Below are 14,273 nucleotides of genomic sequence, written 5' to 3'. Positions count from 1 at the left end.
AAAGAGCCCGGAATCCCAATAGACAAACGTCCGTCTGTTCCTCCGGCCGTCAGTCCAGCAGTCTCTCGTCTCTTCAGTAATTCGTTAAGTTTCGAATTGTATTTTTTTTTTCCTCGTCAACTTGCGATCCGATCGGGCACTCGATGAAAGGCGCTATACTAAACGAAGTGGAACTAAATTGACAAACTGAAACGCATTCCGAGATTTTTTTTAAAAGGTTTATCACAACTGCTGATTTCGGCACTCGCTTTGGTGTCACAGATGCCACGACTTGCGACAACGACGCCCATTAATTAAATACTCGAAAGGAAGGAAGCGAATATTTCACGCCAAATGAAATAAATTAATACATACGCAAATAAATAAAAGGGCTGTGGAATGTGCTAATAAATAAATTAATGTGCGATCAGAAGTTGTTAAATGTGTTACTCTGTTCTGTTGCTTATTTCTTTATGCATTTATCTCAGTGACACCACATGAAATTAGCCCGAAATAAAAACGGTCACTTAAATTCGTCAAAATTGAAAGCGAGGGCACATGGGAGATCTGTTTTTTTAATTGGCCAATCCTCTGCGGAGCAATTTATTTATTGTCACATGTGACAGTACTTTTATTTATTTGCATATTTATTGAATTAATTTCTCCGAATTATCCCTCCCTAAGCAGCCCAGAGGAATATTTCTGACAAAGTACACCTTTAATTAAAGGATAAGTGTCTGTGTGTCCGTTGCTGTGTCTCTGTCAATCCAACAGATGGCACATCACAAACATTAACACTGCTTTTACGAAGCCCAAACCAAATGTCAGATAACAAAGACACTTGTATTATACATGGTGCATTGCAAACGTTACCGCTGAGGTCTACGTGATTACTTAGATTACAACCGCCTTAGATGAGTAGCACAGCTATAGTTAAACAAATGAATACATACACAGATAAAAGTACTGTGAGATGCAACAATAAAAATTACATTATGAGAATATAAATAAACATGTCACATAATATATTTTGGTTGATATGTATTTAATCATTTCTTCATTTATTTCAATGCAACATGAAACAAGCCCTGGAATGAAACTGTCACTTTCACTTGTCAAAATTGAGAGGTGTGGGCACTCGCGAGTCCTGATTGGTGGATCGTACGCAGAGTGGGAACATGGGACTCCCGTGGTTCAAAGTTGTGCCTGCGCACGTCGGACAAAAGTGCAAGAAAAAACTGCCCAGAATTTCTTTGCGCTGCTGCGACTTTCATTCAAAAAGTCACCATTAGGGATCTGCGTCTGAAGTGTCTGCTGTAAATGTGGCACTTGATGGCCGAAGGTTATTATCCGCTCAATGACTCACCAATCAAAAAACAGAACTCGCTAGAGCCCGCCCTCTCAACTGGACGAAATAAATAAGAAAATAAGCAACAAAATATATTTTTGTGCCACATTTAATACGTTATGCTCCAATTTCGTTTCGTTATTTATTCTCATTTCATAGTAGTGTAGTTTTATTTCCAAATCTACTGTATTTAACTAATTTTGCCCTTAATGTAGTTTCAACAATATCTGAGAAGTGTACTGGAAATGCGAATTTCTGCTGAAGTTCCAATTTCACGTTCCGAAAACTCGCAGACATCCGAGGCTTTTAAGCGACAGACAGAAGTCGGCGACAAGTGCGACAGTCACGCAAGTCGAGCGCAGACGTAGACTGGCGATATAACGGGGTTTGTCCCGCGTTATAGTAAAATGGATTGTGTGCAAAATTACCGAGAGATACGATTGCATTTTGTTTCAAAACTTTGGCAGAATAAAGCGGTTTTCATTTTTTAATGAAATAATCGCATTTGGCGAAACTCTTCGTTGAAATAACGGAACGTGTTTCTGTGATGGAAAATCATTCTGCATGTCGAAGATCAGTAAGTCTTTTAAAAACATCCAGCGTTACAAATGCATTGATACATATTTTTTAAATCCTGCTTTATACATCCAGAATATTTAATAGAGCCAGCGTTACCAATGTTCTTTGAATAGATTTAGCTGTACAATGCATTACTAAATATTTCTAAATGACCCAGATTTACAAATATGAGTAAATATTTTAATAGATCTTTCTTTATAATGTATAATTAAATATTTCAATATATTCACTTTTATAATTAATTACTAAATATTCATTTAATAAATCCGTACTTTGAAATGTTATTTTAATAGATCCTGCTATATATACAGCATAATTACATTTTAATAGACCCAGATTTACAAATATATCACGAAATATTTTAATGGATCTTTCTTTATACTATATAATTTAATATTTTAATGGATCCAAATGCATCACCAAATAGTTTTAAATACATTTAGCTTTATGACGTATTGCTTAATGTCGGGCTGTACAAATGCATTACTAAAAATTATCCAGATATGCAAATGCACCATTAAATATTCTTTTAATATATTTAGCTTTAAAATGCATTACTTTCTTATTTTTTACTAATCGATTAGCTTTCCTTTTTTCTTTTAATATTGGCAGACATCAAGCGGCCCAGACACCCCCGCGCTGCCCCGCACACGCTGCCCGCCTCCTCGTAAAGCATTCGCAGCTCAGGCCGTTAAGCCGCGTGTGGCGGTGGTAGCGGCGGCTGCTGTGGCTTTGCCCGGCGCTGCTGATTTTTTTTAATCGCCGCTGAAACAATGTGGAATTGAGAAAGGAGAAATTCCGAATGAACCATATGGCCACAGTAGCTCGACTTGGCTGTTTTTTTCCCCCGAAACAAAGACGGGATTGAGAAGGCTGAAGGACGGGAGAAAAAACCCCACGTTTCCGGCTGATGAAGCTGTTGTCTGGAGCCAATGATCCCAGATCTGGCGCTTTTATTCGGGGCTCAGACTGGAACGTGATATGTCATATGATTAGCATCTTTCATATTTTCAAGAGTGTATAGGCCGTGGCTGGTCTTTAGAAGAACAGAGCTGCGAAGAATGGCGCATATACTGGCGTGATTTAGCATGTGAATGAGCAAAGAGAGAAGAAATCGCGTAAATACACTTAAATGAGGATTTAAGTTTTGCTGCACCCGAGTTCTATTGAATGATTGAGATTTAAGTGAGGTGTAACTGGCGTTTACAAAAAGCTTATTAAATACATTCTCCTCTTTCACACAAGTGCCTTTTTTGAAAAGAAAAAAGAAAGAAAAAGAAAAAAAGGGGGTTAGCATACAAGACGAGGCTCAAGCACAAAGAGCTGCAAATATTTTACCAACAAACTGTGACAGCGGCAAAGCTCTGGGGCATTTGATTTTGTTGGGGGACACGCTGCCAACACCACTCTCCCCCTCCCCCTGACCACCTAAACAGCTGACACGTTTTTAAATACCACCAACTTTATTTGGCTGACCGCACACGTCATCTGCAACGGGACGGTAAGCCGCTTTGGGGACAAGAAAAAAGAAAAAAGAAAAAAATAAACGGAAAGAGGCGAGCGCGCGGTCCTCTGCGCCCTCTAGTGGTTCAAACGCGTACTGCACGCGAAGGGCCACATGTAGGATGGTTCGACTGAAGCTTCAGAGACAGACCGATAGATAGGAAAATGAAAGAAGATAGTCAGAAAAGGAACTATAAGAATTAAAAAATGACAGGAAAGAGCACTATAAAAAAAAAAAAAAGATAGATTTATACATAGATAGGACAGGGACATTAAAGATAATACAGCGATACGAAAGACTAAGGATTAAAATATGAAAGATGGGAAAGGCACCATATAAAGCAAAGAAAAAGAGACAGGAAAGGCATTATGAAATTAAAGATTGATCTATAGGAAAGGCACTATAAGGATTAAAGATAAATGTTCACATAGATAGGAAAGGGACTATTAAGATTAAAAATGACAGAAAGGAAAGGTAATATAAAATTAAAGAAGACAGATGCATACATAGATATACATGGATAGGAAAGGCACTTTAAAAAGGATAGATTGATAGGAAAGGCACTATAAGGATTACAGATAGATGCTCATACAGATAGGAAAGACACAATTAAGATAAAAAATAATAGATAGGAAAAGCACTATATTAAAAATGAAAAATCATAGATAAGAAAGGCACTATATAAATAAAGCAAAGCCAGATATGAAAAGGCAGTATATAAAGATGATAGATTGATAATACTAATAATAATATTTGTCCTTGAGAGGAAACAAAGACTTTCCCAGTGCAGTGGTTCTTGTCGCTCATATATTGCAGTTTGTTCTCCTTGGGTTTTTCTAAGGGACTCTGGATTTCCTTCCAAGCCTCCCAAATGTGGGAAGGGGCTCTTGACTGTACAATTTGAGGTGTTTCGAATTCATTTGATGACTTTAAGTTCTCAGACTTGCTTTATCTAATTCAGGATTTCATAGGGCTGGAGACATGAGATGGGAAGCGGCCCTGGACGGCATGCAGGTTCATCACAGGACAGGTCACTTGAAGAGCTAACTGTTTATTTACGACACTCTTACTCTAGGTTTACATCATTTTCCTAATTCTGCTGTATCTCTTAATTAAGAAATATGTTCTGAAATTTTTCATATAAGAAATGACAGAAGTTTTGAGATGATGTTAAATTCACTACTAATCATGGCGCTGGAGAGGGCCGACGTGTGGCCTGTTGATTAGCACGGGCAAGTAAGAATTTCACAGGACTCAGTAAGGACCCTATGAGCCTATCTAACCCCACCCAGATGAATATCACTCAAGTGATTAGCCCAACCCAAACACCTCACCCCACCCATCCTCCATCATTACTAATAGCCCTTTTCTTCCTCCTCACAGTTTATGTGGTGTATCATTTTTGACAAATACCTTTGGAGATTATTTTTATTTTTTAGGTAAGCCAGCTGCCGGTGGCTTCACTTTACTGAGATGGACAGCAAATCCCACAAAGCTCAACCCAAGGCGGGGCCCTGGTATGAGGTGTAATGAAGGCTCACAGGCAACAGGAAAGCTGTAGAAACTGCGTGATGGGCCAAAGAAAGTTTAAAACTCCTTTCGGAAACCATAAAGGAGGTGGTGGTGGAAAATAAACCACCAAGGAGTCCTACCCACTACTGAATAGGTGGTCCTAATCAAGTGGACTGTACAGCAATCAACCATAACATTCAAACTGCTGACAAGTGGAGTGAGCAACACGGGTCATCTCATTCTAGTGGCACCTGTCAAGGGGAGGGATGGCTTAGGCATCAGATGAACAGTCGGCTTATGACGCAAGCGTAAGGATCAGAGTGACCTCACAAGGGCCACATTGGGACGGCTCGACGATGGCAGGTCTTGTGGGGTGTTCCTAGCATGTAGTGGTTAGTACCTACCAAAATTGGTCCAAGGAAGAAAATGGCGACAGGGTCATGGGTGCCCAACGCTCATTGATGTGTGTGGGGAGCGAAGGCAAACCCATCTGGTCTGATCCCACAGAAGAGTGACTGCTGCACAAACCAGCTGCTGAAAAACGTAATGCTGGTCATGAGAGAAAGATATCAGAACACACAGCGTACTGCAGCCCATGTCCAGGTCCACCACCTACAGTGGGTACATGAGCGTCAGAAATGGATCATGGAGCAACAGAAGAAGGCGGCCTGGCCATACAAATGGCTGGATGCGTGTGGGTTATGTACCCTTGGGAGAGATGGCAGCAGGATGCACTGTGGGAAGTAGGATGCTTTGGGCAACGTTCTCTTGGGAAACCTTAAGTCCTGGAATTCATGTGGATGTTTCTTTGACACATACCACCTACCTGAAGATTGTTGTGGACCATGTCCACCCCTTCATGACAATGGTATTCCCTGATAGCAGTAGGCTCTTTCAGTAGGATAATGTGCTCTGCCATGCTGAAAGAAAATCAGGAATGGGAGCTGAAGGTGTTGACTTGGCCTCCAAAGTCCCCAGATTTTAATCCGATTGAGCATCTATGGGATGTGCTGGAAAAACAAGTTTGGTCCATGGAGGCTTCACCTCACAACTTACAGGACTTACTGCCAGATACCACAGGACACCTTCAGAGGGCCATGATGGGTCAGAGCTGTTTTGGTGGCATGAGGGGTTCCTACACAAAATAAGGCAGGTGGTGTTAATGTTGTGGCACACGTGTGTATGCGAGGGCTACAGAAAGTGCCATGTTTGTACTACCTTCTGTGTTTCATTGCTGGTTTTATCCTCCTGACAAATAAGCTTTTGTGTCGTCTCCACCCAACTCTCTCTCTGTGTGTGTGCACATGCAACACTGGCAGGCAGTGTGGCACAGTGGTGAAGGTTTTGGACTTAAGGCTCCAGAGGCTGTGGGTTCAAATCCCACTACTGACACCATTGACCCTGAGCAAGTCGCTTCACCTGCCTGTGAGCCAACTGGAAAAACAAAGACAACACAGCCAGTTGTATGTCAAATGTTGTAAAGTGTCAGCCAAACAACAGTTAATAACACTAAGTGTAGGTGCTGCCCTGTCAGCTCCAGTGTGTATTAATAACAGTAATTAAATACATACTGTATGTGAATTGTGAACCTACAGTGTTTATTTACAGGACAATGTCACTATGTACAATAAATACAGGAAATAAACAAAACCGTAAGAAATAAATCTGTGCAGTGGAGATTTTTACAGGTCATTTAAAAGAACTTCAGTGTCTTTATGGACTAAAAATATTTATTAAGAGGAGAGCCTACAAGCCATCCTTGGAGTCCCAAAGGTCATTGTCACAGGCCAAGCCCCACTCACCGACGGCTGCCAAATTCCCAGATGCTCGTCTCCTCATTCAGTTCGTTATCATCAGCAGCATCTGAGAAAAAACTGAAAAGAAGCCCAAAGTTGTTATTAGAATTATAATTGAAAAGATGCCAAGGCAGTGTCTGATCGATGGCTGTGTTCATAAATTCAAGTTGGGGAGCCCTGCTGTGTCACAAAGGGAACAGCAAAAACAGTCAATGACAGTCTGAGTATTTGGCAAGACTGGCACATCTGTAAGAAATGTTTTCCTGTCCTGAATGGGGTCTCCTGCTTCTGCTAATTATTATTAATATTGTTGTTGTTTCATTGCTTGATTTTTATTTTTATTTTGCATTCTTTCTTTTTCCTTCCATTATTATAATGCATCAATTGGCGTGGAAAATGCTTCTTAGGTTCTGTTGGCAGAAACTCAGAAATTTCTACTAAATGGGAGTGAAACAAAGCTATAAAAAGAGGATCACACACCAGCATTGCGAATCTCCGCACTGCTGAAGAACCGGGCCAAGATAAGAGACAGGACACCGAGAGGACCCGAGGTGACAGAAAGACAAGAGAGTGATTGAAAAAGAGTGTGGGAGTGAGTGGAGGAGAAAAAAGAGAGCAAGGGAAAGGGTTAGTGAATGAGCGAAAGTGAGCAAGGGACAGCAAAAATGAGTGAGTGAGAGTGAAAATGAGCAAGCGAGCATTCGAAGGGAGAGAGTGAATAAGGGAAAGTAAGCGAGGCAGAGAAAGCACAAAAGAGAAAATGAGTGACAGAGATGACAAGTGAACAAAAGAGCAAGTGTAAGAGAAAATGAGAAAAAGTGAGCGATAGAGAAAGAGCTCACAAAAAAGCAAGTGAGATAGACAGCAACAAAAACTGAGTGATAGTGCAAAAAAAAAGAGCAAGAAAGAGAGACCCAAAAAGTGTGCAAAACAGCAAGTGAGAGAGAGTGACAAAAATGAGAGTGAGAGAGAACAAGAGATACAAAGAAAACAAGGGAGAGAGAGAGTGAGAAAGAGTGAACAAGAGCAAAATAGTGTTTGTGAGAGAGAGAGAGTGCACAAGTATTACCCTCAGTATTTACTTTGGTATGGTAAAAGTCAGCAAGCAGTCCTTTGGGTTTTGCTGATGTTCAGCTGCAGACATTTCTTAAAGTTCTCCCCCTGACGTTTTGCTTCTGTCTCACCCCCTTATCAGTGCACCCCATAAGTGCAGAGTCATCTGAGAATTTCTGTGACCTGACCTGCTGTTCTGTTTATAGTTGGAGGTGTAAAGAGGTGACAGGCCTATTCCCTGCAGTGTCTCATAAATCTCATATCCAAATCCATATCAGAGACACAGTCCTTGAGCTTCACAAACTGCAGCCTGCCACACAGATGGTCCCTTACCCAGGATACCCTAGGGCAGTGTTTCTCAACCTTTAAGTATTTGCGACCCGAGTTTTCATAACAGTTTTAAACGTTTTTTTTGAAAGGAGCCCACTAATACCAATTTGTTCTTTTTTAATTAATGATGTATCATAGATGCATATTTTATTATACCTACTTAACTTTTATCGACATTTATCTAACTCTATATTTATTTTTCTAGTAACAGAATGTAAGTTCATTTGTTTTGGTTTCAATAGATGTATTTTTCATATTTTTGATTCTTGTTTTTCTTTTTTTCACATCTTTGCGCCCCCCCCTAGGGGGGCCTGCCCCACAGTTTGAGAACCCACTGCCCTAGGGTCAGGAAACTGAAATAAAGAGCACACACACCTGGGAAAATGTGGCTTTCACTTACTGCTGTCACAGTAATGTCACCAGTCACTAAAGATAAGAATGATCTGCCACATGAAGACCTCCATTTCTGCGGCAGTCTATGTGGATACAACACCTCTGATTCATCTTCCTGTCTCTTGTTGTCCTACACTGGCGTTGCATTTCCATTTCTGTGCAATATGTGATCACTAGCGGCATATGTAATGTCATCATATCATGTATTTTATTTTGTGCTGTTGTAATAGAGATGAGGGTTTCTTAAACTATGGGTCACGTGTTGTTTGAATTTGGGTTCTGCAGAGTTGTGAATCACAATACTATTGGAATGGGTCACAAATGGTTTGCTGAAGGCCTTGTGAAGGGTTGCCGTGGGCAGCTTAAGAGATGTCATTGCTCCGCTACAACCTGTGTCTGCAATTCTCCAGGAAGGAACCTGGAATGATGCTCTGTGGTGATTGGGAGGGTCACAAAAACACAAAAAAGGCAAAATTGGACCATGAGGAAAAAAAGCTTAAGAACCACTGCTATAGATTCAACAGTACAATAATCCTATTTAATATTTTGATCATTGTTTGTGAATCACCATTTAAGGTATTCTAAGGAAAGATGCAGCTTTCTAAAAGTAATCCGCTGTAATTTCTTGCTCTGGCAATCTATGACAGGCAAGGGGTGAACTGGCCAGAACTTAAATTTCCTGTAGTTCCTCTCTTTCTTAATGGTCTGAAATTGGAGAGGTTGCTTACAGAAACAAAGCAGCTGAAAGGGTCCTGTCATTGGTGAATCAGGGGCTACAAAGCCACAATAAGAGGAGGCTTGCATGTTGCAGTCTCTTTCTCTCCGCCATTTTCCATCCTGAGAAGAGGAAGACTGGTCAAGCTGCCTGTTTCTGCCACCCGATTCAAAGGCCATGCGGGAGAAAAGAGCAAGCTGGACCAGACACTAATCAACATAATAAGACAAAAAGTCATCTGGTAGCAAGGTTATTATAGTTAACGAAAACTAAAATCAAAATTGAAACTATTATTAAAAAACATTTTCGTAAACTGAAATAAAATACTGCAGTGGCGCCCTGCCCAGGGTTTGTTTCCTGTCTTGTGCCCTGTGTTGGCTGGGATTGGCTCCAGCAGACCCCCGTGACCCTGTAGTTAGAATATAGCGGGTTGGATAATGGATGGATGGATGGATGAAATAAAATAATTAACAAAACTGAAACGAAAAAATAAAACTAAATGAAACTAGCTGGAAAGACTAACTAAAATAAAATAATAATTTACTAAAATAATTTTTGTTTTTGAATGAATAATTTTACTGTTTGTTTTTAACCCATATAACAACTTTTAAACTCTAAAACTGAAAGTCTTCCACCACGAGCTGCCCGCATATGTTCATCCAGTGAATACATCCAGACCCTGTATCCTAGAGTACACTGCCTCCTCCTGGCATATCTCTGCTCTTCCTCTGCCTCATCTAGTACTCTTCTGCCTAATTACCTGGCGGAAGTGTTGAACTGCTGCAGCAGTCACCCCTAGCAGCGTGGTAAGAGTATAGAACTTGAGGCCATCTTTCGCATAATAAAGAATATAATGGGGGAAATACAAAGTCACTCTAGAACCCTACCACAACAAAACAGCTGTTAACTGCATTTACGTTTGTAACATCAAAAGAAATTCAACTTCAAGCTGGCAAATGTTGAAGTGAATAGCCGTCTGTTGAGTTACTAGAGCAGGACTGCATGTTAGGGTGTCAGCAGCTTGATGCCCCTTTATTGTAACATGCAGAGGTAAAGATGGGAGACCATAAATATGGCCAACACCAGATATTCCTGTATTATCCACATACCTTTTGATGTATTCTGTCTGGCAGCTTTGGTGGTCCACTGATAGATCGCTGACCTCTACCTAGGATGGAAAGTGATTCAGAGAATTACACATAAGGATTTAAATAATACTTCATTCCATGATAACGTAAGCTGCATGAATACTGATTATTATTATTATTAAGTCAATGAACAAAATTTGGAGAAGTCTCCTACTGAAAGAATTAAACATTTGATCAACATAAGGATTTCCCCAAATTTTAATAAAATACAGTAACAAAACTGCATTGTCAAAAACAAATATAAACTAGAAACCTTAAGCAAGTGTGACCAATAGGTCACGTAGCTTATAATCACATGAAACCAGACCCTGTATACGTCCCCCCGGCATGTGTCTGCTTGCTGAGGAATTCGCCCAGAGTAAAGACCCCCCTCTCAACAGCTCATCCTCCATGAGCTGCAAGTTGCAGGACTCAAACACAGAGCTTTGGGATTGCACAACAGCCTTGTGGAGCTACCACAGAACTCCCATTGATATGGTGGGCTTCACTTTTTACACATTTTGTTATCTTGCAGCCTTGTACTACAATCATTTCAATTTATTGTTTCCCCTCATCAAGCAACATTCAATACCCCAGAATGACAAACAGAAAACAGGATTTTAGGATATTTTGCAGATTTATTAAAATAACAAAATGAAATATCCCATTGACACAAGTATTCAGACCCTTTATTCAGTACTTTGTTGAAGCCCCTTTAGCAGCCATTCCAGTCTGGGGATTTCTTGCGGTTGACACAACAAGCTTTGCTCTGATTTGGTCATTTTCCCGCTATTCTCCTCTGCAGATTCTCTTCAGCTCTGTCAGGTTGGATGGAGACCATTGGTGGGCTGCTATTGTCACGGTCTCCCCAGAGATGTTTGATTGGGTTTAAGTCTGGGCCACTCAAAGACATTCACAGAGTTGTCTCTAAGCCACTCCTGGGTTGTCTTTGCTTTGTCCTGTTGGATGTCATCTCTGTCCCAGTCTGAAGTTCACGGCACTCTAGTGCAGGTTTTCATTTGGGGTCATCTTTATATTTCGCTCCATTCAGCGTTGTCAACTCTGACTTGTCTCCCCATCCTGTTGCTGAAAAACAACCCCACAGAATGACACTGGGACCAGCCTGCTACACAATGGAATGGTAATTGCATAGCTGATGAGTGGCGTTAGAATATCTGGCTACAAGTTTTGTCCATCATTGGCTCTGTTTTATCTTTGGTCCCATACTTTGAAATCACTGCCACTACTTCCACTGAAGGGCACAACAACCAGTGACAGGTTGCTACACATGCGAGTTTAGGGGTATGCACTCTCAGGGCTGTTTCCTGCATTACTACCCAGTGCTGCCAAGATAGGCTCTGGCCCCTGTGGCCCTGTGTTGAATTAAGCAGGTCTTGAAATGATGGCTGGCTGACATTTTGTAACATTTGGTCTCCTTGCGCATGCAACTCTCAAGTCACAAATGTTATTCAAGAACTGAAAAAAGTGATCAACCTTTACTGGAGCCAGCACAGCATTACAGGTTTATAGGGTCACTAGGTGTGTCACTTGTCCAAGATGGGTTAAAATCGAAGTAATCAATGGAGACCTCTGTGTTAACGTTTGCAGCGCACCATCTACTGCAATGTATTTTGTAAAGCATGAATAATAAAATTCCAGCAATTAAATGCATTAATACCAATGTTTGTGATGCATCACCTATTGGAATGACAAATGCAATGCACATGTCTCTGTTGGTATTGGATTTGTAAAAGAAGTGTTAATGTTTTGATGCACCATCTGTTAGAATGATAGAGACATAGCAACCAAATGGACAAAACACATACACAGACACTTTCCCTTTAATCAAGGTGGATTATTGCCCCATGTAAGAATATAGTCAAATTCTTACTTGCATGTGCAAATTAACATGTAGGCGACAATAATGACATATAAATCTATTACATAAGTTTATGTGGTCATTATAAGAACTACTTATCTGTTATATTCTGTAGGTTTCTAGTGTCACTAGCCATGCTACCTGTTGAAGAGCAGTAACAGAATAATTTAAAAACATCTGCTACCTCTTGTCGAAATGCACTTTCAGCTATTTTCCTTGGGATGTGTGGGTGTGTGTGTGTGTGAGTGGGGACGTCTCCTCACCAGCACTCCGTCTCTCATTCTTGTAAAGATGGCTTCCCAGACTCTGTCATTATTTTCGAGGCGCCTTTCTTGCCTCCTGTCTGGCTTTATTCTTGCTGTCTGAAGAAGACTCTGTCAGTGTGGCTTGTACGCCTTTACTCCTCCTTGTGCATCTCACACTTTTGCACTTCCTCTTTTGTTGCATCACCAAAGCCAAACTGACCAATCAGTTTGCTCAGATGGACAGGACACAGACTTGAGTGTTTCATTATAACGCAGATTACTGTAATGCAGCATTTTTTCAACCAGTGTGCCATGGCACGGTGGTGTGCCGTGAGAGATACCCAGGTATACTGTGGGAATAAAGAGTGCAGCACATGTGGATCTGAACCTATGAAGGACAAGCTCTTCACATTTTCGAGACCTAACTGAGGAAGACAGGACTACCTGGAGAAGCTGGCATAAAAGCAGATCTGCAATCTCTGTGTTGCAGTCACAGCACTTAGAGCACTTCAGACATGTCTCCTAGCTGTTAAGAGTCCATCTGCCTGGATGTGTGGTCATCAGTGAGTCTCACAGGGCCAGTGGATAGTGGGAATGTGAGTTGCCTTTGAGGCAGAGAAGGGCGGGCAAAGCAGCTGGAAGATGCTATCAAAGTGCTCAATAAGTGCCATGTTGGCAAACACTGATCTTAAAGCTGCTTTTTTTAAACCAGCTTTTCTGGTAGTCTTGCCACTTTGGACAGTTCAGCACGTGTATGAGATGGAATGTGTTTGTGGTAATAGAACAGTGGTGTGCCTTGGTATGTTTTGGTTACAAAAAGTGTGCCACCTCAGTAAAAAGGTTGGGAAATACTGCTGTAATGAATACAATGAAATTCTTACTTGCACGTCCTAACCACCATGCAACACGTCTCCATTCTAGGTGATAGACAGCTATGAAACAGTGCAGGCTGACATGACAGGAGGAAGGCAGTTCATTTTGGGTTAATGCAAGCAGTAGGCTGGCTATTAAGGAATCTGGAGGCTTCTGCATATTATAAATGTCCAGATACTTTGGGTTGATTCATTTACATTGAAATATTTCTTACCTCATTTTCAATCTGATTGATCACTTTGGATTGGGAAACATTTCTTTCTTTTAATTTTACGTTTTGTTCATTCCTCTTGTTATTACATTCTTGCAAGATGCTTTCAAGCTGGCCTTCAAACTGCTGAGAATGTTTTAAGCCATTTTCCTGTCCTAAAAGTAGAAAATAAAAATAATAATAAGCCTCAGTGTCTCTTTTTCACAAGTTCTGTGGCATTTAAATGGGCATTAGAATGGGATCTAGCCATACCAACATCTTTTGTAGCTGGGTAGAACAGCATTTCTTTTCTTCCTCCCTAGGTTTTGTACCAGACCCCTACATGAGATACAGACCAGTGTTTCTCAGCCTTTTTGGCGGTGTGATGAACCTTTTCTCATATGTGTCTTTGTGCCCCACCAAGGTGAATTGAGCACAACCTGCCCTTAGGGGAGGGGGGTGGCTATCCTGTTAAAGAGCTGAGCACAAGATGTTGCAGGAGGGCTTCCCCGTGGTGAATCAAGCACGATCAGAGTGGTGACCCAGTACCATCATAAACAACAGCAAGTCACAACCCACTGGCAGCATTCCTTACAAGTTGATTGTGTTGGTGCTGCCTTTTGCTGCAGAAGCCAGCTAAGCAAACTAATTGGTATTTTTACAAGTTTCCATGCATCTCTCAAGCTTAAAGTCGATGTTCCTACCACAAGTCTACCATTACAAGCCAAGTGACTTGCACAGTTACTCTCT

General features: G+C 41.0%; 1 protein-coding gene across 1 annotated transcript in view; it reads right to left on the bottom strand.

Annotated features, from left to right (window-relative positions):
- Positions 1 to 6,499: 6,499 nt before the first annotated feature.
- Positions 6,500 to 14,273, bottom strand: part of LOC120532098 (protein ZGRF1-like) — a 64,693-nt gene continuing 56,919 nt past the window's right edge. The window contains exons 27-29 of the mRNA XM_039757999.1: positions 13,548 to 13,699; positions 10,319 to 10,377; positions 6,500 to 6,796 (exon numbers count right to left, since the gene is read on the bottom strand). Of these exons, the coding sequence (XP_039613933.1) occupies positions 6,721 to 6,796; positions 10,319 to 10,377; positions 13,548 to 13,699 (287 nt within the window). The 3' untranslated portion in view covers positions 6,500 to 6,720. The remainder of the gene's footprint in view (positions 6,797 to 10,318; positions 10,378 to 13,547; positions 13,700 to 14,273) is intronic.

The sequence above is a fragment of the Polypterus senegalus genome, chromosome 7 (genome assembly GCF_016835505.1).
Source record: "Polypterus senegalus isolate Bchr_013 chromosome 7, ASM1683550v1, whole genome shotgun sequence".
Classification (NCBI taxonomy): Eukaryota; Metazoa; Chordata; class Cladistia; order Polypteriformes; family Polypteridae; genus Polypterus; species Polypterus senegalus.
The sequence above is the reverse complement of the archived record's forward strand: the minus strand, read 5'-3'. Positions and strand labels throughout refer to the sequence as shown.